General features: G+C 41.0%; 1 protein-coding gene across 1 annotated transcript in view; it reads left to right on the forward strand.

The window, feature by feature from the left end:
- Window positions 1-27787, forward strand: part of LOC126178550 (structural maintenance of chromosomes protein 3) — a 190674-nt gene that overhangs the window by 90305 nt on the left and 72582 nt on the right. The window contains exons 11-12 of the mRNA XM_049924540.1: window positions 2951-3056; window positions 12704-12807. Of these exons, the coding sequence (XP_049780497.1) occupies window positions 2951-3056; window positions 12704-12807 (210 nt within the window). The remainder of the gene's footprint in view (window positions 1-2950; window positions 3057-12703; window positions 12808-27787) is intronic.

Raw genomic sequence — 27787 nt, forward strand, 5'->3', positions numbered from 1 at the left:
CCCAAATCAAGTCCTGGGTTTCCTATCGCCATAGCCCCAACATGCTCTTCTGATTGTTGATTATCCCCTTCCATCTTATTCTTCTTAGCCGTAAGTCAAGTCAACATTCACAGTACCCCTACTCACAAGTCTTACACTGCACAATTGAACAAAAGTCAAAGTTCGCTCACCCGGTGTGACTTGACGATCTGCTACCGGCGGTGTTGGTGTTGGTGTTGGTGTAGACGTCGGCATTGTAGGCGGTGGTGTCAGCGTTGTACACGGCGGCGTTCGTGAACGACGGCGGCGGCGTTTGTGAATTAATGAATTGACTGTGGCGTTCGTTCTACTCGATTTCCTTGCTTCTATCACCATTAACCAACAGGACAACTTTTGATAAATATTCCAATCTTGTTCACTGTTACTCGTTGCTATGGCAACACTCGTCAATCTTTTCAACTTGATTTCGTTATAATCTTCCACTTTCTTCACAGGTCCTTTCTTTACCGGTCGCCACATTATGCGGTGCCCCATTGTATCTTCTCTAAAACTTAAGAGCCACACTCCTTGGACTATCAGTGTGAACTTACTTGAATGCCGGATACAGGCTCAGCTTCCCCACAGCTCCGGTGTCTTCTTCTTGCATCAAACTCTTCTCCGAAGATTCTATATTTTGAAGAAGGTGAAAATTCATCTACTATTCCAAAATCCTATTATCTTGTACAAATAAAGACTCTCAAAATGCAGTTGCTGTTAACATATTCTATATTCAAAATTAAATACACCATTTCACTGCCACATTAAACAGTAAGCCCACACCATTCGCACACAACTGAATTCAACCAAATTAAATAACATTTTTTCTCAACGATACAATACTAATATACATGTCCGTCTGCTCGAGACCAAGTCACTATTAATAATAATAATTTTTTTCTTCTGTTGTGTCTCCACAACACACAACAATCACCAATGTTTTTCGTGCATGAAATTCGTCCACGGAATTCTGGGCCGGAAGTTTTTCTTTTCTCTTTGCTGCAACCGAGCGCGTCACTTGTTGACCCGGTTTTGCTCTTCTTCCTCGGCTAGCCTGCACAAATAACGTTCTGCAGCAGTGTGTGTCTGTTTATGCTACAACCCACTAAGAAATAACGTGTTTGAATTGGCTGGGAACACAAGTGACTCCAGGCTTTCGTAAAATTCTGGGGGCACTACAGGCTGTCGAAATAAGAATGAGCGAAAAGAACTTTAACCATGATAGCAGATAATATCTAAGCAGTGCATGGAAATGAGTGCTTGGTGCAGAGAAGCAGCGGAGACATTCCTTGCAGTGTTTACATTCCCACGGAAACAGTGGTGCCACCAGGCAGACATTGACACTGTTTGCAACAGTAGTATGTAATCGCCTATTAATCACATGCTGACCTATCAGAAGCCATCCACAGGCCATATAAGGCCACCACAGCAGCAGTAAAGACAGTCAGTTGACTGATGGAGGCTATCTTCGAAAGCTTGAGATTTTATCCTGAATTGATGCAACAGGAAGACCGAGAATGTTTTACTCATATCAAACATACCAACCACCAGCAGTTCCTCCACCTTGACAAATGCCACCTATTCCAGAACGAGAAGTCCCTTCTATACAGCCTAGCCACCCATGGCTGTCGCATCTGCTGTGACTTGCAATCCCTCTCAAAATACACCGAGGGTCTTGCTGAGGCCTTTACAGACTGTAATTACCCCTCCAAGCTTGCACAAAAACAGATCTCCAATGCCTTATCTTTCCAGTCACCCACCACCTCCCAAAGTCCCACTGTCTGGCCACAGAGGAGCATTCCGCTCGTGACTCAGTACCACGGAGAACTGGAACAACTGAATTACACTCCCCACCAGAGTTTCGACTACCTTTCATCGTGCCCTGAAATTAGAAATGTTCTTCCCACCCCCCACAGTGGTATTCCGCCACCCACCGAACCTACACAATATTCTTGTCCATCCCTACACAACCCTTGCTCCCAGCCCCTTGCCTCATGGCTTATATCCCTGTAATAGACCTAGATGCAAGACCTGTCACATACATCCTCCAACCACCCCCTGCTCCAGCCCAATCACAAACATTACTTATCTCATGAGGGATACCCGTGAAACCAATCATGTGATCAACACACTAAGCTGCAACCCCTGTGCTTCATTCGACATGGGCATGACAACCAACAAGCCGTCTGACTGCATGAATGGCCCCTAACAAACTGTAGCCAAGAAACAAGTGGACCACCCTGTTGCTGAGTACACTGCCCAACACAGCATTCATCAGTTCAGTGACTGCTTCACAGCCTATGCCGTCTGGATTCACCCCACCACCAGCAGCTTTTCTGAACCGTTCCCAAACCCACCTGGTCTCAGCCATCATTAGTTATCGTCCTTACTTACCCATCTAACCTCACCCCTGTTCCCATTCCAACACTACACAGCCCTCTATTCCACCAACACACCCAGTCTTTTTAATTCTATCCTTTCCCACTAACCTCCCTACCCCACCCCTGACCTCTGTCTAACCTCCTAGTTGCACCTAGCTGCCTTACCTTCTCTCCACCTCATCCCTGCATGCTCCTGCAGCAGCACTTTACCATCCTCCACCTTTACCCTTCATCCCTCCCCCTCCGTACCCAACCTCTTCCTGCACTGTTGTTCGTAGTACTGCTTCAGCTGCCATAGACTGTGGTCGTGTTTGTGTGTGTGTGTGTGTGTGTGTGTGTGTGTGTGTGTGTGTGTGTGTATTTTTGACAAAGGATTTGTTGGCCGAAAGCTTATTGTGTGACAGTCTTTTTCTTGTGCCTATCTGTGACTCGGCATCTCTGCTATATGGTGAGTAGCAACTATCCTTTTATAATGGTGTTACATATTAATTTGGTATTTAAAATGTGGTGTGACATCAATGTTTTGTTTGAACAGAGCTAATATTGGTTTTCAGGTCACTTAACAAGCAAATAAAGGACAAACAGGATCATGCCACCAAACTAGAAGAAGATATAAAGAAAGACATTGAGAAGAAAGCCTTGTTATTGAGGAAGATTGAGGTATTGATATGTATATACTCTTATTTTTTTATCCTGAAAAGTAACTAGATTTAAAATTGAGCTAATAGAATATTGAGTAATTAATTTTCATTGGAATTTGCTTAGTCATCCATACTTCTTAGTGAAAATTATTCTAAGTGAAAATACAGGTCACTTTAAAATAAGATTGTAATTACTTTTTTTTAATTCTGTTCCAGTGTTAGCAGGTTTGTGTTACTATTTATGGCATTAATGAATTTTTAACATATAAGCAAGCAACTAATATATTGTTCTTGAAAATAAACAGTGGGAAAATGATAATTTTTGCTAGTAATCCATGAAGTGTCATGCTCTGGCAAAGACTGATCCATTTTAACAAATACTTGTGTTTCTGTAGTTCGTTATTGTAAGTTATTGATAGTTTTTGACTTATTTACCATTAAGTACGTGTATGTATGGTGTTGGAGATTATTTGTCATTTAATAAATAAATTAAGAAACATCGTATGGACTCATATAAAAACTGACTATTGTCTGAGTAGAACTATTGACTGTCTAACTTACTCTCATATGTGCTTTGAAGTGAAGTGGTGTAGTCATTAATGTGGACTAGACTCATTGTAAAAAGAAAAGTTCAAATCTTAATGGTGTCATCTAAATTTTGGAATGCTTGTTTGGACACAGTCACTTCCTTCTATTTTCCATCTGAGATATTTCTTTGTACCTGATTGTCTCAATATTTATGAGATGTTACAACTGTGATCTCCATTCCAAATTTTATTACGAAGAAAATTTGTAAGCCCAACAGTACTATTTCAAAGAAACCATAGTCGGCATTCAATACGCTATGACTGTATGAGGCTTATTGGAGTTCTCAGGACCCAAAATTTCTTCCAGACTTATTAATTACTTCCGGAAGCTAAAAATTTTGCTGTTTCATAACATATTCTCCAGTCAGAACATAATTTTGCTTAAAAAGGTTACCTGTCTCCATGTCTTCCACAAACATTGTTGAGGAGCCACTTTGCCAGACTGAAAAATAGGAAGTGCTGAATATCTGGTTGCAGTCCCAGTACCTCATACAATACAACAGACTTCAAAAAGTAAGTTAATGTTGTTATGGTAGGCCAAGTAACTGTAAGTGAATGCTGCACTACACTGCAAAGTGACACGGCTACATGACAGTTGAAAATTCCTGGCAGATTAAAACTGTGTGCTGGACCGAGACTCGAACTCGGGACCTTTGCCTTTCGCGGGCAAGTGCTCTACCATCTGAGATACCCAAGCACGACTCACACACCGTCCTCACAGTTTTACATCTGCCAGTACCTCGTCTCCTACCTTCCAAACTTCACAGAAGCTCTCCTGTGAACCTTGCAGAACTAGCACACCTGGAAGAAAGGATATTGCAGAGATATGGCGTAGCCACAGCTTGTCGGATGTTTCCAGAATGAGATTTTCATTCTGCAGGTGAGAGTGCACTGTTATGAAACTTCCTTCCAGATTAAAACTGTGTGCCAGACTGAGACTCGAACTTGGAACCTTTGCCTTTTGCAGGCAAGTGCTCATTCTGGATACATGACGATTGTTTTTCAATATACTCACCTAGTCTGTGGAAGCAATGGTCAGAACGTTCTACCAATCATTCAATTCCTCGATGAGAACAGCCCACCTTTTGGTCACAGTGCCATACAAAAACTACTGTGTGAGTGGCTTCACTGTTGGAAAACCCCCTCTCCCCACTTAATACGCTCTTTCAGCTTGTCGAAAAGATGGAAATCACATGGTGCAAGATCTGGACTTCTTTATCAGCTTCACCCATGTATGGTACAGCCTTGCGCAAATCGTCAGCATCATTTCACCACGGCTGGACCGGCATTCTATTTACCCCCAGAATTTCATAGGGTGTCTGTGTGACATTGTGTCCACAAGAATCATACTGTCCCACACACTCAACTTTGAAGTATGCACACTGTGGTACACCTGTTATCCATACTGCAGCAGAAATGTGGAATCCCAAAACATGTACTCGCTTCTAACAATGTGTCACTCTTATGGCTAAAGTTTTTAGTGTGGGACTACATGTGTCCCTGTGTATTTAGTTCTCCAAGGAAACTTCAAGAGTCTAATTGTTATTTGTCTTACATAGGAGTTAGGGATGATCTCTACATCTGTATCCATACTCTGCAAATCAGTGTGAAGTGCATGGCAAAAGGTATGTCTCATTTTACCAGTTAGTATGGTTTCTTCCGATTCCATTCGTGTATGGAGTGCGGGAAGAATGAATGTTTGAATGAGTCTGTGTGTGTGTGTGTGTGTGTGTGTGTGTGTGTGTGTGTGTGTGTGTGTGTGTGTGTGTGTGTGTGTGTGTGTGCTGTAATTATTGTCCTTTGTCCTCAAGATCCCTTTTTAAGGGGTTATATACACTCCTGGAAATGGAAAAAAGAACACATTGACACCGGTGTGTCAGACCCACCATACTTGCTCCGGACACTGCGAGAGGGCTGTACAAGCAATGCTCACACGCACGGCACAGCGGACACACCAGGAACCGCGGTGTTGGCCATCGAATGGCGCTAGCTGCACCGCCGCCGTGAGTGTCAGCCAGTTTGCCGTGGCATACGGAGCTCCATCGCAGTCTTTAACACTGGTAGCATGCCGCGACAGCGTGGACGTGAACCGTATGTGCAGTTGACGGACTTTGAGCGAGTGCGTATAGTGGGCATGCGGGAGGCCGGGTGGACGTACCGCCGAATTGCTCAACACGTGGGGCGTGAGGTCTCCACAGTACATCGATGTTGTCGCCAGTGGTCGGCGGAAGGTGCACGTGCCCGTCGACCTGGGACCGGACCGCAGCGACTCACGGATGCACGCCAAGACCGTAGGATCCTACGCAGTGCCGTAGGGGACCGCACCGCCACTTCCCAGCAAATTAGGGACACTGTTGCTCCTGGGGTATCGGCGAGGACCATTCGCAACCGTCTCCATGAAGCTGGGCTACGGTCCCGCACACCGTTAGGCCGTCTTCCGCTCACGCCCCAACATCGTGCAGCCCGCCTCCAGTGGTGTCGCGACAGGCGTGAATGGAGGGACGAATGGAGACATGTCGTCTTCAGCGATGAGAGTCGCTTTTGCCTTGGTTTAAATGATGGTCGTATGCGTGTTTGGCGCCATGCAGGTGAGCGCCACAATCAGGACTGCATACGACCGAGGCACACAGGGCCAACACCCGGCATCATGGTGTGGGGAGCGATCTCCTACACTGGCCGTACACCACTGGTGATCGTCGAGGGGACACTGAATAGTGCACGGTACATCCAAACCGTCATCGAACCCATCGTTCTACCATTCCTAGACCGGCAAGGGAACTTGCTGTTCCAACAGGACAATGCACGTCCGCATGTATCCCGTGCCACCCAACGTGCTCTAGAAGGTGTAAGTCAACTACCCTGGCCAGCAAGATCTCCGGATCTGTCCCCCATTGAGCATGTTTGGGACTGGATGAAGCGTCGTCTCACGCGGTCTGCACGTCCAGCACGAACGCTGGTCCAACTGAGGCGCCAGGTGGAAATGGCATGGCAAGCCGTTCCACAGGACTACATCCAGCATCTCTACGATCGTCTCCATGGGAGAATAGCAGCCTGCATTGCTGCGAAAGGTGGATATACACTGTACTAGTGCCGACGTTGTGCATGCTCTGTTGCCTGTGTCTATGTGCCTGTGGTTCTGTCAGTGTGATCATGTGATGTATCTGACCCCAGGAATGTGTCAATAAAGTTTCCCCTTCCTGGGACAATGAATTCACGTTCTTATTTCAATTTCCAGGAGTGTATTTGTAGAATCATCATTTAAAGCCAGTTCAATAAAATTTGCTTGTTGACTGTCTCAGGATAGTTAACATCCGTCTTCAAAATTCTTATCAGTTCAGTTTCTTCAGCATCTCTGTAAATCCCACAGGTTAAACAAACCTGTGACCATTCTTGCTGCCCTTCTCAGTATACTGTCAATATCCCGTGTTAGCCCTATTTGGTACAGATCTCACACATGTGAGCAATATTCTAGAATGGGTCACAAAAGTTATTTGTAAGCAATCTGCTTTATAGACGGATTGCACTTCCCCTGTATTCTACCAATAAAGCAAAGTCTGACACCTGCTTTACCCACAACTCATTTCATATTCCTACAAGGTGCTACACCCAGATATTGTATGAGTTGGCCAATTCCAACTGTGACTCATTGACATTTTAGTCATGGGATCCTACATTTTTTCATTTTGTGTAGTGCACACAGTTTTCCATTTCTGAACATTAAAATCAAGTTCCTGATGTTTGCACCAGTTTCAACTCTTACCTAGATCTGACTGAATATTTATGCAGCCTCTTTCAGACAATACGTCATTCCAGATAACTGTGCCATCTGCAAACAGTCTGAGGTTACTGTTGATATTGTCTACAAGGTCATCAATATACAACATGAACAACAAGGGTCCCGACACATTTGCCTGAGGCACATTCAAAGTTACTTCTACATTTGACATTGGCTCTCTACCCAAAATAACATGCTGAGTGCTTTCTATCAAAATGTCCTCACCTGTCACAAATCTGCCTAAATGCCTTGATCCTAAGCTTTCAGTATATCAAGTAAGATAAGTACGAGTTGAATTTCGCGTGGCTGATGTTTTCGGAATCCATCCTGATTGACAAGGAGGAGCTTATTCTGTTCAAGACATCTCATTATGTTTTGAGTTCATGATGTTCTCAAAGTTTCTACAACAAATCATTGTCAAGGATCACTTCTGTTACCCTTCTTATAGACGTGCGTGATCTGTGCTTTCTTCCAACCACTGGGTACAATTTTCTGTTAAGGGCTCTGTGATAGATTATTGTTGGAATAGGGGCTAACTCAGCTGCAAATTCAGTATAGAATCAAGTAATAATTCCATAGGGCCGTGGAGCTTTGTTCAGTTTTAATGATTTCAGATGTTCTCAACACCACTGTCACCAGTACTGATTTATCTCATTTGTTCTGTGGTTTGAGGATTCAGTTGGGTCATATTGTCTTGGCTTTCTGTTATAAAGGAGCATTTGAAAATAGAGTTACGCATTTCAGCTTTTGCTTTCCTACCCTCAGTTTCAGTTCCTGTCTCATTCACTGAGGACTGGACATTAACTTTGATTATTTACACATGACCAAAATTTCTTCAGGTTCTATGAAAGATCATGTGACAATATTCTGCTACGGTAGTCATTGAAGGCTTCCCAAATTGCTCTCTTGCCAGCCAAACACATTTCATTCAGCATATGTCTATCTAGTCCTAAGCTCTACTTTACACCTGTTATGCAGTAGTCTCATTCAGTCCATCATGTGTCGACTCATGGCACTAGAGCAATGAAAGGACGTGTGGAAACTATGAACTAGGCACTACATCCATCTAATGCTGTGCTTAAAAAATTGACATTTTTGTGAAACGCTGGAGGAAATAGCATTAAATTCTATCAACTCACAAACTTTTGTTGTGCTTGAATAGGTTTCCAGTAGAAGTTCCCATACCTGTATGGATGCTATATACACATGTTTATGCTGCGTCTTAAGTAAAGGTAACATTTCAAAGGTGAAAGTCATGTCCTTCAAGAACCAATACATGATTCTAAATGCGAGTTAGTATTTTATTTGGTTATGAGAAACTAATGATTTACAAAGTGCATTGCAAATTAATATTTGGTACCTGTTCATGTATTATAACATCGGGGAAAACTTTACACCGGCTTTAGAACAAGATGATAACATACAGAAAAAACGAGAAAGAAAATTAATCCAGAATTAAATGTCTAACAAATGAAACAAATAACTGACTGCAGTTGTTATTGCAAGAATAAATTGTAGTGGAAAGACATATTGTGGAGATAGTATCAACAGACAGCAATATATTCCAGGATGGTCGAAAGTTTGAGAGTTAGACTCATTCATGATTGCGAACTTGTATTTATTTATCAGTTGCTTTTACTACATGTGACCTGCACTCTAGAAGATAAAACCATCCATGTTTCACTGTAGCTCAAGCAAAGCACTATGGAAGGCTTGGAGGGGGAACAGTGACACAAGCTTAACTGAGAACAATAGTGAGTGTGGGGAAGGGAGTGGTGAGTGGGCAGCAATTTCAGTCTTGCAACCAACCATGGGGATATATACTGTGTTCTTGAGCTTTTTATAAACATCTACCATTTGTAAACTGCAGTTTGCTCGACTCCATTTGTACTCTGAATTTAACTGACTATGAAACTGGTCAAATACTGAACAATAGCTTATATTTCTGCAAGAGCTACTAAAAGTCTAGACTGGGGCCAGTGACGTACTTATGTGTTTGTTCCAGCAACATTGTTGACGCTCTCCATGAACTTTGATTTAAATTATAGGGAGGGAGAGGGAGGGTGTCAGCTGCTGGATACATGAGTTTCACAGGTGCCCTAGGGTGATGACGACAACAACAGTGATTAAAAATAATGATATCAAACACAACAGGCTAAACAAAAGAGGCAGTGAAGATAAAAATTAATGCAAACAATTTTTTTGTTTACTTTATTTCTCCATATATTAGCAAAACATAAACAACCAATAATGGCCTAAGTTTAGAATAGGTGTTACGGTAACTTTCTAGGCAGATACCTTGTTTTAACAAAAATTTGTAATTATGGTTAGTCAGAATACGTTAAAAAGGAGCCTCTTAAAAATAGGATGTCATCTTTTTCTATCTGGAATCGTCTTATGCATCTACATCTACATCTACATGCAAATTACATTGGCAGAGGGTTCATCGAACTTAAGAAAATGTAGTTTTGTAAGCATCCAAAAATTCTCAAAAATAACCTATTTCTCACATAATTACACAATGAAATTAGAGAACCATTATTTTGAATGAGAATAGGCCTACTGTTCTCGGAAGTTTTAAAAGAGCAAGTTTAAAGCTACAATTGACAAGACACTAACAGTACGAGTTATTGTGGCACTCGCAAATATTTGAAATTTCCTAATTCAATCAAGTGTTGATACAACCAATGATAGATGATGCAGAAGCAATCTGAATCTAGAATTTCAAATCAGCACACAGTTCTTACAAAAGTGGTCTCACACAAAAGAAAATTCCAAAGTTGACTTTTACTTTTAAATAAACATACAGATTGCATGGATTTTTTACTTAGCTGTTTGTGTGCCAACTTCTACACTGGTAAGCAGTCAGAATTGTAAAATTTGTAACTTCAACCAAGCTAAATGAATGATGATGGCTAATGGTAATTTACTGTGGTTTTTGTAACACTTGGTGTGATAACCAAAAGTAGACACCTATGGCGGGAGGAGAATGAATTCAGTGGAGAGAAATGGGAATGGATGAATACAGAGTAAGATAATTGGCTGGAAGAAATTAGTGATAGAGATGGAAACAGGGGAGCAAAGACAGCAAGAAGAGGCGGGAGATGTTAAGATAATGTCTGTTGATGAAGGGGTGGAAAACATCTAAGTGTAAAAAAAAGTGAAAATGAGAACAATATCAAGACCTAAGACCCAGAAGTGGAAGAAAACAACAAAAATGACTGGTGGAGGAGAGGGAACTGGGTAAAATTGAGAGAACCAGATAGAAATAGATTGTCAAAAGTTTAGTTGTCATGGGATTGATCTGCTATTTATGCTGTTGAACGAATTGACCCAGTAGACAGTGGTATATGAGCAGAAAATATCTGAAATTGAAAACATTAATGACCAGTTGTTGACAATATGAGTTGTTTTACATGATGTTCTATCTTTTATTGAGTAGATGACTGTACTGAAGTAGAGGATGCATAATAGTAATTTTGCTAGTCAAATGTTAGCAAGAAAAGCATATTACATACAGTGACAGAATTCGCTGTTGTATCTTGGGTGACAGATATATAATTTTGAATACTCTCTTTTTCTCCCGGGAATAATGGAAAACTCGCTAAATGCCCTTGGAGAATATGGCTAAGTACAAAAGTTTACTGACATATGAGAACAAAATTCTGTCAATTTGATATTGTTAACCTTTCACTTCAACATTTGCTGATTCTACTACCGCACAAATGAAGAGTTGTTGGTCAAATGATCTGATCATTCTGTTCAGCCATAGTGTCTTGTACATCTGATCTCCCCATCTTCAATAATTATCCGTCTGCATTGAGGAAAACTGAACATACAGATACAGATTGAACTGTGAGTGCACTAAGGAAATGGCCATTAGTGTGAGATGTCGTCCTTGAGGTTTTAACCTGATTACTGATAAGAATGATAGTTCTGATAACAATGAGAAGAATCTAGTGAACTGAATCCATGAAGTGAGTGCTATGTGAGAGTCGGTCTCCACCTTTGACTGTACAAAATGTGAAATTACAATCCATTCTGGGCTTCAGATTCAGAAAGGTGATGTCAGCAGTATACACAGTCACCTGTCAGAAGCCTGACTAATCGCCTTTTGCAGCACCAACCGTTGCAAGATGTGCAGGAGCAGAGTGTCTGTGAGGTTTTGCAAGGTATCGACTGGGATGTGCAGCCATACTCCAGTACTATGGCCAGCTGCTCTAGGTTTCTTGGTTGAGGATCCATGGCACATTCAGCCTGACTGCGGGGTCCCACAGGTTCTCATTTGGGTTTAAATCCAGGGAGTTTGGTGACCAGGGAATATGGAAAACCCATCCTAGTGCTCATCAAACCATACATATACACTGCGACTGTGTGACAAATTGCATTGTTGCTAGTAGATACCATCATGCTGAGGAGAAACAGACCATGTGTAGGGGTGGACATGATCCACAAGGATAGATGCATACGTGTATTGTTCCATTCCATTGTGCCTCCAAAATTACAAGATCACCCAGGGGATACCCCAGACCATAACACTCCCCCTCCCACCCCCACCCCATCCCATCGCCTCTTCCTCAGACCCTTCCAACAATTGTTGCAGGATGTTTGCTTTCAGATGTTTCAAACTGCATATGCCAATGGTCATCTCTCTGATGAAGCATAAAACATAATTCACCTGAAAAGGTCACCTGTCGTCACTCAGTGGACGTCCAGTTGCAGTATTGGTGCGCAAATTCCAGCCTTTGCTGCTAATGAATAGCAGTAACTGTGGATGCATGAACCAACTGCCAGCTGTGGTGGCCCATACACAGCAATGTTCACTGAACAGTTATTGAGAAGACACTGTTGATAGCCCTCTTAGTTCATCTGGGTGGTTAGTTTCTCAACAATTGCACGTCTGTTTGCCTGTTTTGGATAGCGCCATTTTGCCGTGCATGATATTCTTTAACCAAAGCAGACGCAGAAAGTTTACTAACTTAGCTGTTTCGGAAGTGCTTGCATCCTTCGCCCGAAAGCCAGTGATAATTCCCTTTTGAATGTCAGATAAATTGCCCCATTTCCACATTACGACGACGACTGTTTTCTGACACACTTTATACGCCCTCCACTGCTACCGCTGTCATCTGTGAGCTGTTATTGCATGTTGATGCTAAACACAGGTGGTGGTCACATTAATATGGCTGGACCACATATCTTTCATAATGTTGTCAGATGTTTGTGGCAAGTTTGACTGTTGTAAGTGCTTGCAAGTTTGTCATGAGATTGAAGATGAATCTCTTATGATATTTATTTTTGTTGCAGGAACAGACAAATGAATTGGAAAAGCAAAGAGCTTGTATAGATGAACACAATAAACAATTTTATGATTTCAAGAAGACCAAAGATCAGTATCAGAGTAAAAGAAAGTATGTATCTTGAATTTTGTTAATAGAATATACTGTTCTAAATACAGAATTTTTCTATTCTCATTTATTGTGTGATGTTAAACTAGAAATTTTCAGGGAATTATTCATTAAATGAGAACGATTTCTTCAAGAATAAAGTAAACCCAGTTAAGAACACGCAGAGGTAGTTCTGTATTAGATAGGGTCTCTTCTTGTAAGGTAAAGTGGGAAGGGATTCCATTTTGCAGATTCGGGAAAGTATGCTGCATAGCCTCCCTAAAGTTCCACACATAAATTTCCCTCATCATTAGTACAAAAGTCACACTTCTTTCCTGGTGTTTATTCCATTAGATGGGGTCCACTGTTTTCATGATTTGGAATGCTTATTGGTCATCTGGTAGAGCAGAATGAAAACTAATCTCCCTGTAAATTATACAGTGGCTTTTTGTCTGAATTTTCATGGCCAAACGAAGAATGGGAAATTGACAGAGTCTCAGATTGACCAGTGTGAGGTCTAGTTTTGCAGAATAGGGTTTATTTGCTTTAAAATAATCAGAATAGTTCAGAAAAACTTAATTAGTGATTTTAGAGGAAACATGTTGTGAACAGTTGCTGCTGGCTATGTAAATGAAGTGTCAAAAAGTTCCTCTCTTTAAGGCATAGGTATTTTCATAATTTCAGGTGCATTGGTGTGGTATTTTATTTTTAAAATGGTTTCCTTCATATCAAGTACTAAATTTAGGACATATCAAGACCAGCAGACAGTAAGAGGACAAATGAAGTGTCAAAAAATTTGTCTTTTCAGGGCCTGGCTATTTTGATCATAAAAAGTTTAATTGATGTGGTATTTAACTGTCATAGGGTGTATATGACCTGGGACAACCGGGAGATCGAGAAAAACCCGGGAATGTTTTCACCCGAGAGAAAACCAGGATAAACCCTTGAATTTTTTAAAATTCTGGGATTTTTTTTTATTTTTATTTTTTTTTTTTAAGCTTTCAGTTAAATTTTTGTAATTTTGACTAGTAAGAAACAATACTCTAATAAAGTAAATTATGTATCCCACTACTGCAGAATAGAACATGAACGAGAGGAGGGGGGCGGGGCAGACGAAAATAAAACTTAAGTTACAAAGGAAATGGCCATATACAACAACAAAACACAGTGCTCATACAGGTGTATGCCAACAGCAAAATGTGTCAAAGGCCTTAGGAAGACTGTGCAATGCTTCATAACAACAAATTGCCTCCGATGAGCTTGACGTCACAACTGTTTGCTTTAGATTCATTTGAGCAGTTGCGGGTGGGCTCATGCGCATGCACAGTTGAGTCACGCATGTGTAGTACCTTCTGCTGCTTCTGGCTACAAAAGTGTGGCTGTTATCTGTATAAGCAGCAGCAGCAAGATGCTACCCGGAAAAATTTTACTGGCCCATGCAAGCTGCCAGATTCACTAGGGCAAATCAGGGTATCTACCCCAGGCGGCAATTTCAGGGAATGGGAGGGGGACCACCAAATTCATATTCTTGAGGAAAAAAAACCTTGCTTCACAAAGTGCCTAGGTCCAGCACACATTGCTCTATCGATTATTTATATGATTTTGAAACCCATCTCTGTTGGATTTTGAACATATTCTAAGTTTATTTCTGAATGAATCATGAGTTGATTTTTGAAAGCGTGCATAGTTTACGTCATGTCTCTGCCAGCAGAATCCCCGCTGCATCTAGAAATAAACTTTCCTGCAGACAGAAGGGGACAGGGCTATATGAGCTGAGCGGAATAAAGCCGAACGGGTGAATGGCAATAGCTGTTTTCTATGTGATTGACTGGGTTTGCGAATGATCAGCATTGTTATAATTGCCAGTGAAATCCGTAGATTCAGACTACCAGAATGGAAATAAATGAGTAACAGGAATAATAGGTAAGAAAGATTACATATTATCTTCTTGATGTATCCAAGAAAATGAAATTTGATAGAAAATTTTTGGCCAGACCACTTCACTAGTAAAGACCAGTTGTACTGTGCCCGGTAGCAGCTGCCTGAGTTCTATTCTGCGACTAGCACAGCAAACACGTTGTATGAACACGTAATAACGCCTACCAGAGAATAAATGAGGGATAATTAAAATGTTGATTGTGGCAGAGTTAGTGAAGATTACTGGAGAATAAGTTACAGTATTAGTGATGACAAAATTGTTAGAATGAGGAAGGAGAAGAAGTGGGGACATAACACAAATTATGGAAGAATAAGACGATTCCAAATTTATATAAAAATTTCGTACTACTACTTTTTGATCTCATGCTTGAGAACCTGGGGCGTATGAATTAAATGTGAAACTATTTCCTAACATAAAGCTTTTTGATTGTAGTAGGCGTAATAGGCATTTGATATTGCTGGTACTTCGTGAATTACATTCTGTCGTGTTATAAAAATGATCATTTGTACCAAAACAGTCTTGTTTATTTGGTGTGTGTTACAATTGCTGCAATATTAGACAAGCTTATTTTGTTTTATCTAACAGACAGTGACAAAATAATCGTAATCAGATTGAGAAACCACACAAGTCTTGGGTACTGTTTGTATTAACAGCTTCTTCAGTATTAGACAAAGACATTTCATTTTTTCGTGTAGCAAAACATTTGATTAACTTTGATGAGGTAATAGATTCTTTCCCTGAAAGGAAAGCACGCAATGTAAAGCTTTAGCAAGGTTAGCTAGAGAAAAATGCTAGGACTTATGGATTGAACAAATATGTAGTGTCTTGCTTGTCTTTTCTACTGGTTTCATGTATCCTGTATTTAATTTTATGTCACTCAAAACAGAAAGTTATTAGCAATAGGCAATAAATAATGCAGATTTTCTGAAGAGTTCTTGTTCTCCTGGTTACAAATTGTCCCATCAAATATTAATTGCAAGGTGTTTTGTTTTGTTTTGTTTTTTCTTATGCACAGAGTAGTCTCCATGTGACCCACATTTATGTTTAGTCGTTTTGCTGTCTCCTCTTCATTTATTGCTCTCACATCAAATGAAAACAAAATGGATTACTGTGGCCGGGAGCTATCAAATGAATTAAAATACATTGACATGAGTACGAAAGGCTAAAAAATGTTATTGGTTTCAAATTTTATTTTATTTTATTTCCACCTTTCTGACAGTCAAGCATTAATCACCTTGCAGAAAAATGAAGTTATTTTTGTTGATTTGCTAAAGAAATTTATCATTTGTTAATCTTTTCCACTTAGGCAGTCAATTTATTTGAAACGAAATGTTTAATTCCACACTATTGGCTAGTTTCAATTGTTCACTGCATTTCAAAAGTGCACATTTTCATCTTCTAGCACGTATGGCATTATGCCATAATGAAGAACCAAACATGAGATAATACAGTACTGGTACTCCAAGAAAATTTACATCCCAATCTGGACATACGAATGTGCACCTTATTTCAAATTATGCATTTTAGTATGGTTCACGAAATTCTGATGCTCTTGGAGTATCCTCCGATGTCTTTCTTCTTTTATGACATAATGTAAGATCTTTTAATGCATTACACCTACGAACATATGTGCTTCCTGCATCATAGTAGCTGTGCAAGCGCGGTGACACCTGTTACCTGACGCTCTGGCAAATACTGAAATGAACCTATTTCTAACAGGTCACGGGAAAATATTAAGAATGGTTGTTTGAAAAGCGTTACTTTCAGAGTAAATTTCCTTTTGTGTAAGATGAACTATGTGCGAGAATGTACGATAAATTTTTTAAATCACAGAGCGTTTGACTTTCATTTAAAAATCAAGTCTTTAAGGACAAACATTTAGGAAAATTTTGAGCCCAGAAGATCAGACATTTATGTCTTTATTAAAAATTTTACTAGAACATTTGTGTGATATATCTTATTTAAAGTGTCACACACGCAAAAAAGATCAACATTATATGTGAAAACTTAGCTTCTCTTGCAGCTTTTTAATCTTCGAGACCACTATTGTGTATGAAAGGTTTGCTTTTCTTGTAGTAATACTGTGTATATTAATTTAAATCATTAACTTTTCCTGTTTGTGTATATGCGCTACTTAACAGTGATATTGCTATTGGCTGACTACATCACGAGTCCTATGCTCGAATATCTGCTGTCATCGGCTGGCGAGATCACATGACATGAGCTATGACTGGCTACTAAAGCGCATTGCAATCTTAATTCAGTCAATCGGAAAGTAACATGCAGCGTTTGGTGGAATTTAAATTTACACTTTTTTTTCTGAGTTTGGTTTTCTAAAGGGCCGGGAAGTTCTACGCGATTGTATAAAACCAGAACCATTCAAAGGATTGATAAGTTTACAGTTCCGAGGAAAAGTATATTAACACTTAACACAGAAAAGGTGTATTTTCACCCGAGAGAAAGTGTAATTTTAACCGGGAAAAATCTTGGAAATTCCTCCTCCCCCTTTCTTGTCCACGCATGCATCCTGTGTCAGAATGGTGTCTTTCAAATCAGATACTGAGGTGTCAATAAGATAATGCTTTCAGAACAAAGCCTAAAAAAAATGGAAAAAAGATCTATCATTATTTTGCGATGTGGTGAGTATAAGCGCAAGAAATAAAATATATTAGAGAGACATTTTGAGTTCATTTGAGTGATGCTAGAAATCTAGTACAGGAAATGAAATGTGTCAAATTTTTCTCTAATGTGTTTTATTTCTTACTATTTGACAAATCATTTCACAACACGTTTTACAGATTTTTTAAAAACTTTTTAAATTTCGTTTTTAACTCTTGAGCCCAGATGTCCTTTGTCGCCAGTCTTCAGTTAACTGAAGGAACGGGAGCCAAATGTGCAAGCTGTCTGTCAGTTGTTTGAACTTAGTTCTGTGTGTTATTGCACTTTAACTATTTGCATATCAAATCATTTGAGACAGAGTTGGGGGTCCAGCCCAGTATGTGTTTTTGTTGTGGAAAATGCTTAAAACCCACAGTCATGCTGGTTGGTGCGCCAGACCTGTGGTTGTTAATCCACTACTCAGTTCTGATCTGGCTCTGGCTTACAACCCCCTTCCCCACTATCTCACAAGATAGCACACTGCACATTAAGCTATATGAACAGGTTATTAATACAAAATATCAGATACATCGAAATAAATGCATATTTTTATTAGAATATCCACTTTTGAGAATTTCATCACCTCTAAACTATAACTGTGAAATCGTTGGGAAGTTCTCATTTTGTAATGACATAAAATTTCAAACTTTCAAAAATGTTGTCCAATATCTGTGGCAGGAAAACAACTGAATGTCTCAGAGCCATTTATCTTCCACAAATATGATCACTGTAGTATGTAGTGTTTCCTTTCCTCGGGGTTCTGCCGTGAAAATACAAAATCTCATTGGGTTTTGAATTTTGATGGAATAAGTTGCGGATAAGGCGGACTTCGTATTCTTGATTGAGATAGTGCTGTAATTTGACCGTGCATGGCGGGGCAGACCGTGTCGGCAACACTACAAAGAGCGACTGTACGGAAATAGCATCAGAAACTAGTTGAAATTTACCTTATAATCTTGTTAGAAACGCAGTACTAATTACAATATAGTCTTCATGGATGTTGTCCTCCTAATTTCTCTTGTAGGACGACCTGTCTTTCACTTTTCTCCGTCTGTTGAAAACTTCTTGAAGTTGTCACTGTCATGATCAGTTTACAAATTTGTCATGATCAGTTTACAAATTTGGCGATAACCACCTCGAATCACTATTGAAACAACCTCGCTTTGTAATATAATTTTAATTTCCACCCAAAAAGCACATTCAACACATTGCCAAAAAATACACGTCTCTCGTATGAAGACCATTACACCAACAACCTGAAAACAGCTTTCGCATCCCATAACTACCCTCCCGACCTGGTACAGAAGCAAATAACCAGAGCCACTTCCTCATCTCCTCAAACCCGGAACCTCCCACAGAAGAACCCCAAAAGTGCCCCACTTGTGACAGGATACTTTCCGGGACTGGATCAGATTCTGAATGTGGCTCTCCAGCAGGGATACAACTTCCTCAAATCCTGCCCTGAAATTAGATCCATCCTTCATGAAATCCTCCCCACTCCACCTAGAGTGTCTTTCTGCCGTCCACCTAACCTTCGTAACCTCTTAGTTCATCCCTATGAAATCCCCAAACCACCTTCCCTACCCTCTGGCTCCTACCCTTGTAACCGCCCCCAGTGTAAAACTTGTCCCATGCACCCTCCCACCACCACCTACTCCAGTCCTGTAACCCGGAAGGTGTACACGATCAAAGGCAGAGCCACGTGTGAAAGCACCCACGTGATTTACCAACTGACCTGCCTACACTGTGAAGCTTTCTATGTGGGAATGACCAGCAACAAACTGTCCATTCGCATGAATGGACACAGGCAGACAGTGTTTGTTGGTAATGAGGATCACCCTGTGGCTAAACATGCCTTGGTGCACAGCCAGCACATCTTGGCACAGTGTTACACCATCCGGGTTATCTGGATACTTCCCACTAACACCAACCTGTCAGAACCCCGGAGATGGGAACTTGCCCTTCACCATATCCTCTCTTCTCGCTATCCGCCAGGCCTCAATCTCCGCTAATTTCTAATTTCAATTTGCCGCCGCTCATACCTCACCTGTCTTTCAACAACATCTTTGCCTCTGTACTTCCGCCTCGACTGACATCTCTGCCCAAACTCTTTGCCTTTACAAATGTCTGCTTGTGTCTGTGTATATGCGGATGGACATGCGTGTGTGTGCGAGTGTATACCCCCTTTTTCCCCCCTAAGGTAAGTCTTTCCGCTCCCGGGACTGGAATGACTCCTTACCCTCTCCCTTACAACCCACATCCTTTCGTCTTTCCCTCTCCTTCCCTCTTTCCTGATGAGGCAACAGTTTGTTGCGAAAGCTTGAATTTTGTGTGTATGTTTGTGTTCGTTTGTGTGTCTGTCGACCTGCCAGCACTTTCTTTTGGTAAGTCACATCATCTTTGTTTTTAGACACACAAACATACACACAAAAAAATGTGTGTTTGTTTGTGTGTCTATCGACCTGCCAGCGCTTTTGTTTGGTAAGTCTCATCATCTTTCTTTTTAGATATATATATATACAATTTACAAATTTGGCGATAACCACCTCGAATCACTATTGAAAATTAACACGAATTAATAACAGGGCAAACAATATTGTTGTAAATTTCAGGCACGTAACATTACAATTGAAATGAATGAGAATTAGTCCAAATTCATTTTCTGATGCTATTAAGTGATTAAAATTAGATAAAATGCCCAAAATTTGTAATAAATTCACTTGTATCAAATCCAGAGATGTAAGTCCTGTCACCAGGACGCCAATTGTAGTGTTTCCTTGCCTCGGGGTTCTGCTGTGAAAATACAAAATCTGATTCAAAATCTGATTGGGTTTTGAATTTTGATGGAATAAGTTGTGGATAAGGCGGACTTCGTATTATTGATTGAGATAGTGCTGTAATTTGACCGTGCATGGCAGGGCAGACCGTGTCGGCAACACTACAAAAAGCGACTGTACGGAAATAGCATCAGAAACTAGGTGAAATTTACCTTATAATCTTGTTAGAAACGCAGTACTAATTACAATATAGTCTTCATGGCTGTCCTCCTAATTTCTCTTGTAGGACAACCCGTCTTTCACTTTTCTCCGTCTGTTGAAAACTTCTTCAAGTTGTCACAGTCATGATCAGTTTACAAATTTGGCGAAAGCCACCTCGAATCACTATTGAAACAACCTCGCTTTGTAATATAATTTTAATTTCCACCCAAAAGCACATTCAACACAGCGCCAAAAAATACACGCCTTTCGTATGAAGACGAGAGAGAGAGAGAGAGAGTCATCAATTAGTTGTTAAAAACAAACACATACACAAAAGAAAAAAAAAAGATCAAAATTATTTATAAAAATCGGTCGCTGGCGCAGCGCTCTTCCGCGTGTGCGATCATAAATTATATCTTTGTATTGGCGGAGGTGCGGTAGTCAAATACCATTACAAGTAGTTTTCCCTGTGAACAGACATTACACCAGCACCAAAGATGATATATTTGAAGCATCATCCAGAATACTTGTGTTCATTTAAGATTTTGTGTTTATTTAATAGATCCTTTCCAGTCACTGCTGAGTCTTACAGATTTCTGTACTTGATATTCCACCTGCTTACTTTCAAATACTCCAATCTCCCATTACTGACTATCTTTACATCTCCTTCTTTTTCATGGTGGCAGCCTGTGATGTTGACCTGGCTGTTTCACTAGTTCCTGCTTTCTTTCATCGAGATCTTCATTGCCTACCATGTTGACAACGTTCTGTGCGCAGTAACTTCATGGACTTATTCACGCCCTTAAAATCCAATGCGGTAGCCAATTTTATGTGGTAGGTTTGATATACACTTTCCGTAAAGCCCCTTGACAACACTGGGATCACATTTCTGATTCTTGAACATGCTAGCTCCCCGCACATACCAAGGAGTAAACACTCCTTCCTGGAGTTGCAGGGCTCCCAGCAATGGCCATTGTACCATATGACCTGTGCTGTGGCTCGTTGGCACCTGTAGGAGAGCCATTGATCAGAGAAGATGGCTTCAAGACATACGTTTCACACATGAAACGTGTCAGTTTGAACCAATAGAATGGGCATTTTGGCTCTCTCAACAGATGGACCCAGATATTTCAACACAGACAATGATAATCCTCCTGCTTTCCCTGCCCTGGCTACATTATGGGAAGAAGGACAAGCCATAGGACTAGGATCAAAACATATGACTCAATACGTGGTATGTACTAGAACAGATGCTGATACTTTTATGGTGAAAAAACCTTTAGTTTTTATGGGACACATAGAGGACAAATGTGAAGTTGACTCATTGGGAAAATTGCGCAGTGGATCCACTATTGAGTAAGGCCTTCTGTGTTACTCAGTCTTGAGCTCTTCAGGCATGCGAATGACTGGATGACATAGCAGTGACTATTGCCCCATATAAAACTTCGAATTTGGTGCAAACAGTTATGTTCCATAAAGACCTTACACTCTTGGATAGATGAGGAGCTGTGAGGTAATCTTGATTTGCGAGTTGTTTATGTTTTTGATGCGTACAGAAAGTTCCCAGGGGTAACTGAGCAGGTACAGGCTCTTTCGTGTGAGTCTTCGAAGGAAATGTCATCCCAGTAAAAGTTAATGTTATGGTGTACAAGTGTTGAGTGAAACCATATGTCATGCCACCCATGAAGTGTTTCTGTTGTTTTTGTTTTGGTAATATGTCATCCTGCTTGGGATCCCTCTCCCCTGAAACTCTGACATGAGAGGGCCAGCAGCAGCCAAAGGCTGAAGGAGCTGTGGCATGTGGATCTCAAGGCTGCCTGCTCTTCATCCATCCCCATGCTTACAGTGGATAAGCCTTCACAAGAACCTCGGCCACCAAAAGTTGCAAAAGAGAAGAAGAAAATTCAGGAGAAGGCTACTCCAGTGAGTCCGGAAGTGCCAGATTTCCCATTGTCAGATTCTGAACCAATGTTCATTGATGTTGTCCTGTCTGCACTAGTGACAGACAATGGCCCTGGGACATGATCAATCCTCCATGGCCCTTCAGACATAATCAGGACACCCTCAGTGTGATGATCTTATGGGACTGTAATGGATTTTACTGTCACATGCTGGAACTGTAATAAGTAATTTCTGTCTCATAGTGCAGTGTGTACTGCCCTCCAAGAAACTCATTTCACTGATGACCGTTCCCAAATGTTTCATGGTTATCATGCATCCTGTTGTAATCGTACTGTCCCCAGGAGGGCAGCTGGAGGGGTCTGTTAGGTAATTCACATGGATGTAGCCAGTGAGCAATTCCCCTCCATACCTCATTGAGAGCAATACCAGTGTGAGTGCAAATTGCTAGGGTAACTTCCATTTGTAACATTCATATAGCTTCACAAAGGGCACTTACTTCCCTTGAGATGATCACCTTAATCCAGCTGTTCCCTCCCTCCCTCCCCCATTTTCACATACTTGATGATTTCAGTGTGCACCACCCCCTGTTGGGAAGTAACACTTTTTTGTGGTTGGGGCCTTCTAATTGACCAGCTGTTTCTGATCTCGATATGTGCCTCCTCAGTGATTATACTACGGTCCACTTTAGTGTCACTCATGGCACCTTATTGACTGTCAACATTACAGTCTCTTCTTCCAGTCTATTGACTTCAATACATTGGTTGCTCCATGGTGATCTTTATGACAGTGTCCACTTCCCAGTGATCACTTTCTTAATACTATCTGATGAACTAATTACTACTATGGGATCTTCGAAGAGTCAACTGGCAGTTATATACCACTGCTATCATCTTCACTCTCCCTCTGTCAGATTGCATCAACGAGGTTTTGGGAGACATTTCCGACACAGTTACCCTTCCTGTTGGAACTGATATTCCTCTTCTTACATGCATGGTCTGCTGCTGCCAATCCCATGGTGGACAAAGGACATTGCAACAGCTATACAGGACCATCATAGAGGCATGAAACATCTCAAATGGCATCATTTATATGCCATCCCCTTCAGTTTTAAGTGACTCTTTGCTAAGGCTCAGTGCCTAATTAAGTGTAGTAAGAAGGAATGCTCGGAGCACTGCCTCTCCTCCTTGAAGATGTATGCCTCTTCCTGCTATGTATGGATCAAGCTCTGAAGTCTTTTCTGCCAACAAAGATCAACAACTTTCCAGGTTTCCTAGTAACAGTGTGGTTGTTGTACATTTACATTGGTTCTTGCTGAAATCTTTGCGGCAGCTTCAGCATCCTCTTCTTACCTGCCTACCTTTCTAACAAAGAAACGAGAAGTTGAAGACATCCCCCTACATTTCACCACCTGCCTCCAACCCCACCCCCTGCAAAGCTGATTCATGTAATGGATCTAGCTCCAGTTCTTGCCTTGTCACACAGTATGGCCCCAGGCCCAAATTCAATTCATAATCAGCTTATCCAAATCTGATTGTTACTCAGAGCATACTTCATTGTCCCAGTCTTAAGCCGGAGGGGGGGGAGTTTAAAAAATCAAATGGCTCTGAGCACTATGGGACTCAACATCTTAGGTCATCAGTCCCCTAGAACTTAGAACTACTTAAACCCAACTAACGTAAGGACATCACACACACCCATGCCCGAGGCAGGATTCGAACCTGCGACCGTATCGGCCGCGCGGTTCCAGACTGTAGCGCGTAGAACTGCATGGCCACACCGGCCGGCCGGGGGGGAGTCTTATGACACTACCAACCGATTAACCTCACCATCGTGCTCTGCAAACTGCTTGAAAGGATAGTTGCTCACAGATTATGCTGGGTTTTTGAACCTCAGGGCTTTTTGTCTTTGCATTAGTGTGGTCCCAGAGGATATGATCCGCAACAGAACATCTGGTTAGATTAGGAACATCAAGCCAACAGGCTTTTCTAAATAACAGTGCTTCACCGCAGTTTTTCTTTACCTACAGAAGGCATAAAATACTGCGGCTTTTGGGGCTCCATACCAATTTTTATTCATCAGTTTTTATCCCACTGGGTGTTCTGGGTTAGAGTTGGTACTTCACTCAGATCTGTATGAGTCCAAAAGAATGGCATCCCAGCACTTGGACATTGTTTTGCAGTCCTGCTTTTTGCACCTCCTCTTTGATGAAAAGTTGCCTTTGCTACCCCGTATTTGTCACCTGAAAACTAGCTCGTGCAGATGCCTTGGTCTTTTATCAGCTTAACTATGTTTGCCTTAAGGCTTAGCAGTGCCTTAAGCCTTGAAATTGTTAGATCTAGTCCATCATTGTGATGTTTGACTTACCACTGTTGCCTTCCAGACTAGTCCCATTAACAGTCTCATTTCTAAATTGGGGGCCTTCCCTCTTCAATTTTGACAGTATCAACTGTTGTTCACATCACAATCACTATCCAACAGCTTTCTCATCGTCCAACTTATCACATTCTTTTTGCATACGAGGGGCATCAACCCCTGAACACCTGCCCTTTAGTGGCATTATGGTGGGAATGCATCTACACTATTTGTTCTTGCTACATCAGCTCTGCTGGGACCTCTGCCTAATCCTCTTATAATGCTCTCCTAGTATTTTCCTGCATATGCCTGCATGGTTGGTTCCCAGGCCACAAATTAGGATCAATCTATTCAACCATCCAAAAATTTCAGCCACACCCCTTACCTTTCAGTTCTCCAAGGATATCAGGGTGTTACTGTCATTTACATTTTGATGGCTCAAAAACCATGAATAGGGTGGGATAAGCTTTTGCATCTACTACCAGTAAGGAACCACATTCATTGCCAGAAACTTGCAGTGTTTTTATGGTGGAGCTAATAGCATTTTATTGTACACGCCTCCCTTGACAGTGTTTTATTTTGCCATGACTTAATGACCAGTCTCCATCCCATCGTCGCTGTTACCCTTGTCACCCTGTGATACCTGCTGTTAACAACCTTCTGTCTGACATAAGTCGTACTGCCTGCTCTGTTGTCTTTCTCTGGGTCCCAGATAATGTTAGCATCTCAGGGAATGAACTGGTTGACCATTGGGCTAAAGAACAATTATTCACCTCACACTCACTTTTACAATCCCAGGTGGGAGTTTGCAGTTTTTCAAGGCTTCTTCTCACTTACAGGTGGAACAACATATTGTGGAATACTGCACCCTTTAATAAACTCTACTATTAAGGAGACTACTGCTGCATCTCACTCTCCTGTTCCTTCAGGAAGGAATACACATCTTATGTGGACTCTGCATTGGTCATACCAAACCAACCGAGAGTTTTACTGTATACAGCAAGACAGCCTAACATTGTGGTTGCAGAGCCTTACATGCACTGGGTCATATCTTACAAGGGAAGGCGACACCACTGGGATCACAGATTTACTTCAAACCTTGTACACTTTTAGTAGGCCATTAAAACAATACAGTGTGCAAGTAGTAAGATGCCCTTCTCTGGCAATTCCGAGAAAATGCAAGAGAAATTTCACGCTGCTATTACGTAACTGATGTATCTGTGCTTGGTGCTGAATGTTACAGTTTGTGGTAGTCAAGTGGTTATCGTTGGAGCTTCGTAAGATGAACGGGCCCTTAGTGATGGTTCGACTCCCACTCATACTTATTTTTTAATCTATTATTTTTCATCACTGGTCATATTATTTAATTTATATGACATTTGAGAGGTAATATAATTTTAACAAAACCATGTCTATTTGCTTGAAGTTTTAGTGAGTTTCTTGTTACCTGACTACTTACTAAGTTTAATTAAATTGAATTATTAGAACAAACATATTTACGACCATCGACAAGTAAATGAAGAAATGCATAGAGTTTTCCTGAAAATGTGTACCTGTCATGATTCGAGAATCCCTTACATACCCAATCGGGTAAGATAACTGGAACTACTTTGCACCAGGACGCTTCGAGCTGCAGACACAGATCGAGGCCCCATTTGGCAGTTAACCTGCATAACAGTGAGACGTTGCTGATTTAGCAAGAACAAGTAGTGTAGATGCAAATTTTTAAATATCACAGAATTTACACTTGTACTACAAAAATGAAGGTTTGAGCGGGAGTTGAACTGTCTCCTTGTATGTGTTCGTCTTATGAAACTCAAATGATAACCGTATGACCACCATTATCCCTAACATCTGGCACCTGCACACAGATACATCAGGTACAGAATAGGTGCGTAAAACTTCTCTTGAGATTTTCTACTACTTGCACGTTATGTTGTTTGAATGGCCTACTAAAGGTGCACAAAGTGTGAAGTAAATTCATAATCCCAACATCATGGCCTCCCCTTGTTTGTGAAATGCCTCCTCCTTCTGGTCCTCCATACTAGACACGCTCTTACGAATTCTTTGCCTCTAGTATTGGCAGAAGAATCAAGGACAATGAAATGGTCCTCTGTTTTCTCTGTGAAAGTGGTTTGTACTCTCAGATATAAGGTTTAAAACTTCTTCCAGGATGGGGCAGTTGAAATTGGAGTGTCTTCAGTTGCATGCTGGTTCTCTGAGACCCTTGACCTTATCTCCTTTGGCAACTGCCTCTTTCATCCCTCTTTTACTCTTTTTAATTGCTTTTAGATGCAATTTGCCTCTTTTTCTTCTGCAATCTACTTTCTAGTTTAGGAATAGCACTCTGTCAGATAGTGTATGCTGGTTTAATGCTTTAGTTATTATAATGGATCAGGGGTGGACAGCTTCCATCACAAGCAGAGCCCCAGGGACACCCAACTGTTGCATCATGTGTTGTTGTCCAACTGACTTCCATCATATTTTTAACCTTCTCACCTTTACTGTTCTTATGTGACAAGAAGGTTTTCTTTCCTCTGTAACTGTATTTGCCCTTAAGGGGGTTGGCGAGGATTGGATGCCGGTCGGCTTTCTTCTGCTGTGGAGGAGCCCTGGGAGACCCCTTCATCTGGCCTGACCTATGTACCAGCCCGATCCATATACATCTCCATCATTTGTTTGTGAGCTCTGGCATCAGTATCGCTTTCAGTGCCTTGTTTTATCACATTAACTCCAGATGGAGTACCCCTGGTCCAAAGGACGGATGACCTCACTTTTAAGTCCTTTAACCCCAAAGCAGTCAACCACTACCACATCCAAATGAAATATCATAACTTTCTTAATTCTGAGTTTATATTTTCATTCACAGGGCATAAAATATCTGATTTTTCTTGGCAGTAAAAAAATGGTTTTAATTCACTGCTTGTTTGTGTTTTGTCCTATTTTATTGTGTATTACTTCATAGAATAGAAATAATACCTTGTTTTAAATCTGTGTATTTATTACATCACATTGAAATTGTGTATGCTTAAACAGACCAACACCAGCTTCACGGTCTCTAACTTTGTAATGATGTCACTCAGGTGTAGGTATCAGTGAAGTCGGCAGTGTTTTATCGTGATAAAATCGAAGATAAATGATGCAGGTGTTAATGGTGTGTGTGGAATGGTTTATT

This window comes from Schistocerca cancellata, chromosome 1 (genome assembly GCF_023864275.1).
Source record: "Schistocerca cancellata isolate TAMUIC-IGC-003103 chromosome 1, iqSchCanc2.1, whole genome shotgun sequence".
Lineage (NCBI taxonomy): Eukaryota > Metazoa > Arthropoda > Insecta > Orthoptera > Acrididae > Schistocerca > Schistocerca cancellata.